The following is a 3,741-nucleotide window of genomic DNA, read 5'->3' on the forward strand; positions in this document are numbered from 1 at the left end:
TGTGTTTGGTGGGATTGCAAGGGCATAATTTATTTTGAGTTTCTCCCCGCTGGTCAAACGATTGATTCGGACAAGTACTGTCGCCAATTAACCAATCTGAATCGAGAAATCAAACAGAAACGTCCGATTTTGTCAAATCGCAAGGGCGTAGTCTTTCACCACGACAACGCAAGACCACACGTTTCGAGACAGACGCTGCGCAAACTGAACAGCCTGCAATGGGATGTCCTAACTCATCCACCGTATTCTCCTGATATCGCACCTTCTGATTATCACTTGTTCCGGTCACTGCAAAATCATTTAAATGGAAAAAAAATTGACTCTTTGGATGCCTTAAAAAACGTCGTGTCTTCGTTCTTCGAATCTAAACCGCGCAGTTTTTATAATCGGGGCATCCGTATGCTGCCAGAACGTTGGAAAAAGATTATAGACAACGATGGAGAATATATCATTGATTGAATAAAGAACTTTTGTTTGCCTAATCACTGTCTGACTTTTACTCACAAACTCCGCATGCACTTTTGCACTCACCCAATAGTATAAGTAAATATATATTGTTAATATTCACACCGAGTAATTTTTTCTCTCTAAGATATTTTTCCTCTCACGATCAATGTGAGAACTTTCTTACGCTTAACTACACCGTCAAACGTTTGCGTATCATCGAGATATTAATAGAATTCGCAACGACGCAACATTAAACCGAAATTATTATGCTCCCAACTCGGATTATTCCTCTTTCCCCTAACTCGGCAGATTATCCAGAATGCTCAATCCCCGCCCGTTACATCCCCTTTACCCTGTATTTTTGCATTGCCCAAAGCACGCCTTATTCAACCCCATTTCCCAAACAAGCTCCCAATTTTCACGCAAGCCCGGCGCGTTCCAAACGTCACCGAAAAGAATCACACTCGCGTGGTACGCTTCGCTCATATCCACCGAATATCCACTTCTCCTACTGCTATCATTAACGAATCCGATTGCACCCTCGGTCTACATAATAAGTCATTGCGCTAACCTCGCACTGCTCGCACGCGACGGTGGCGTCGCGCGGCTCTCCCTCGCACATCTGGCATTGCATCCGCGTGTTACGCGACTCCTGATACTTGTCAACGATGTGCTGCATCGCCCGATACTTGGGCAAATTGTGGGCACCGCCCTCATCAAAGTAGACCGTCTTCTGGCAGACGGGGCACGAGAGACAGAGCGTGCCGCCGGACGGCGGGAAACCGCCGTTGCCCGGGGTGCCGACGTAGCTGCCCGGTCTCGAGCTGGTCGACGTGCTGCTGCACACCACGCCGGAGTCGGTCTCCGACAGGATCGAGAGTTTGTCGGCTTCCTGGTCGGAGCCGGGTGCGTTTGACGAGTCGGCGGTTGACTCTGGCGGCGAATCCGGCGGCGCTTGCAGGTTCACCGCGCACGACAAGCACAACGCGTGCCAGCACGGCAGCAACACCGGTTCCACGAACAGCTCCTTGCAGCAGGGACAACGTAGTTCGTCCTCCATTGTGGTTGCTCGTCGTCCGTCAATCGAGTCTCTAGGTCGAGCGGCTCGGATCACCGGTGGATGGAATATACACGAAGAGTTCCTTCAGGATCACCCGTAAACGCGCGCGTCCCGATGACAGGCAATGCCCGCCGAAGGTCTCCGTTGGAGCTCCTTTCACCGTCGGATCGCTCCAGAATCGAACGCGGAGCGTCGAGAGAGCGGTACTTGTGGATTCCGCGCGCCTTCTCGCTCCGATTCACCGTGAGCAAGCGTGCTCGAAGCTCTCGTGCTTCCTCGAAGTGCAGGAGCCTGCACGAGGGACGCTGCTGAACCTTCGTTCTATTCTATCTTCGTTCTCCCGTCTATCGATTATCAGCCTAGATCGATCTGAACTCAGGAATCACACACGCTTTCTGGTCTCTCTCTCTCTCTCATCCCCCGCTGATCCTCGGGACGTCGCGCACCGGCCTGACGCCGATCGATCGCGCCAAACGATCCTTACTCACGGCGATCTTTCTCTCTCTCTCGATCTACCTCGCTCAGCGGCGCGCTCGCTGGCGATCCATCGTGTTGCGGAACGGAGCGAACACACCTGGTAAACGGCGAGCGGCGGACTCTTCAGCGGCAGCGTGTCACCTGTCGATCGCGCGCATCGCGGGCTTTTCGCATCTTCGCGGCCAACTTCTGTACCGCCTCGCGTTGTTCCTCCTGTTCTTTCTCTTCGCCAACGCGTTCTTCGGGACGCGCGCGACAAACGAGTCCAAGATCACCGATAAATATGTCGCTCGTCGAGCGACTTTAGTAGTCGAAGCACGTCGTTATCTTGACGCGCAAGTACACACGCGGTTTCGCCGTATTAACTCGTAAATGAGCGCCGAAGACCCCGCTTGGGAGAGAACAACACCGCCAGCAAGCCGTCACCGGGTTGACTGACTCTCTCGGCGCCGAGTCAAAGAACCGTCGCGCACCGCGGCCACGCACGCTCAGGAGCGTGACCGCACGGGGGCACGAAGTGCGCTCGCGTCGCTTGCCTCCACGGTCTCCGGAGCTTCACCGAACTTCTCAGCTTCGTGTATTCCCCCTCCTTTCTCCAAGTATCTTGGAAACCCTAATGGTTCACTCGTAACTCCAGTACCACTTGTCTTACGCAAATTCGTTGATCCTTCATGAAACGAACTGTTCTCGTGCCTGCCGTTTCTTCGAAAACTACCGTCGGCATCGTACATTGTCCTTTCGATGCAACAACTTTACCGTGACTAATTGGCGTGTAGGTACAATGATGTATTATATTTATATCTGTGCTAAATGGCACATATATACGCACCAATTTCCTAACGTGTATATAAGTAATATAAATATATCTCCCATCGACGCGTATTTATTTATTCATACTTCTATCGCGCTTATTTCGTGCTCCGTAAAGGTCGATATTTTTATTTATGCGACGGGGTCATTTCTGCAACGTAAGGTTTTCGAGTAAGTAACTAAACTATGTTATTGCGAAATTAGTCACACTGTATGAAACCGGTTTCACGCTGTGGACGCATATTTCAGGGACGCGCCTACGTAAGGCGCCTACAGTAAGACGGTTTCGGGGTCAGGCACGCGAATAGATTTTATCTAAAGATGCATATAAACACCCGAAAGACACACACATGGTTCCGGTACACATCATCGTAATATAGTAGCATTTTGCTTTTTTAATTATAGTATCCTTCTGTGGATACCTGTATTTTTGTAAATGAATAGAAAATTGTTATTTCGTTCGTTATTTGCACACAGAAAAAAGTATTGGAATCAACTAAACATAATTACCTGTTATTCAGCCTCTTAAGTCGAGTAATATTTTTATCCATTTAAATATATTCTACTAATTTTAAATTGAGATTTTTTCAGTAAATATTCTCTGAAGATTAATTCTGATTCTCAATATAATGAATTTAATATTTGTCGCAATTGTTTTAACACATACAAATAAATATTTACTTATATGAAGGAAACATCATATTGTATGTAATCAATATATTTCTATTTCTAGTAAATATTTATCAAGGAATATAGAAATAACCATTTTTCTTGGATCAAATAAATCTTACACAATAAAAAATCTTCTATTAATTTTAATATGTTTCACATGTCTCAAATAGTCTACATAATATTTGTGTTAATTTAATATAGGTGAATATGTTGAATATGTTGATACAAGATGAATATGTTCAAAAGTAATGCAAGTATTATGTAAAAAATTAATA

At 46.8% G+C, this 3,741-nt stretch overlaps 1 protein-coding gene across 1 annotated transcript in view; it reads right to left on the reverse strand.

Moving 5' to 3' along the window:
• LOC106748628 (E3 ubiquitin-protein ligase TRIM9) overlaps positions 1 to 2,398 on the reverse strand; it is a 134,127-nt gene extending 131,729 nt beyond the window's left edge. Inside the window, exon 1 of the mRNA XM_014627339.1 lies at positions 1,019 to 2,398. Within this exon, the coding sequence (XP_014482825.1) occupies positions 1,019 to 1,507 (489 nt within the window). The 5' untranslated portion in view covers positions 1,508 to 2,398. The remainder of the gene's footprint in view (positions 1 to 1,018) is intronic.
• Between the last annotated feature and the right edge of the window lie 1,343 nt (positions 2,399 to 3,741).

This window comes from Dinoponera quadriceps, unplaced genomic scaffold (assembly GCF_001313825.1).
Source record: "Dinoponera quadriceps isolate SergipeBrazil2010 unplaced genomic scaffold, ASM131382v1 scaffold3085, whole genome shotgun sequence".
In the NCBI taxonomy this organism is placed as follows: Eukaryota; Metazoa; Arthropoda; class Insecta; order Hymenoptera; family Formicidae; genus Dinoponera; species Dinoponera quadriceps.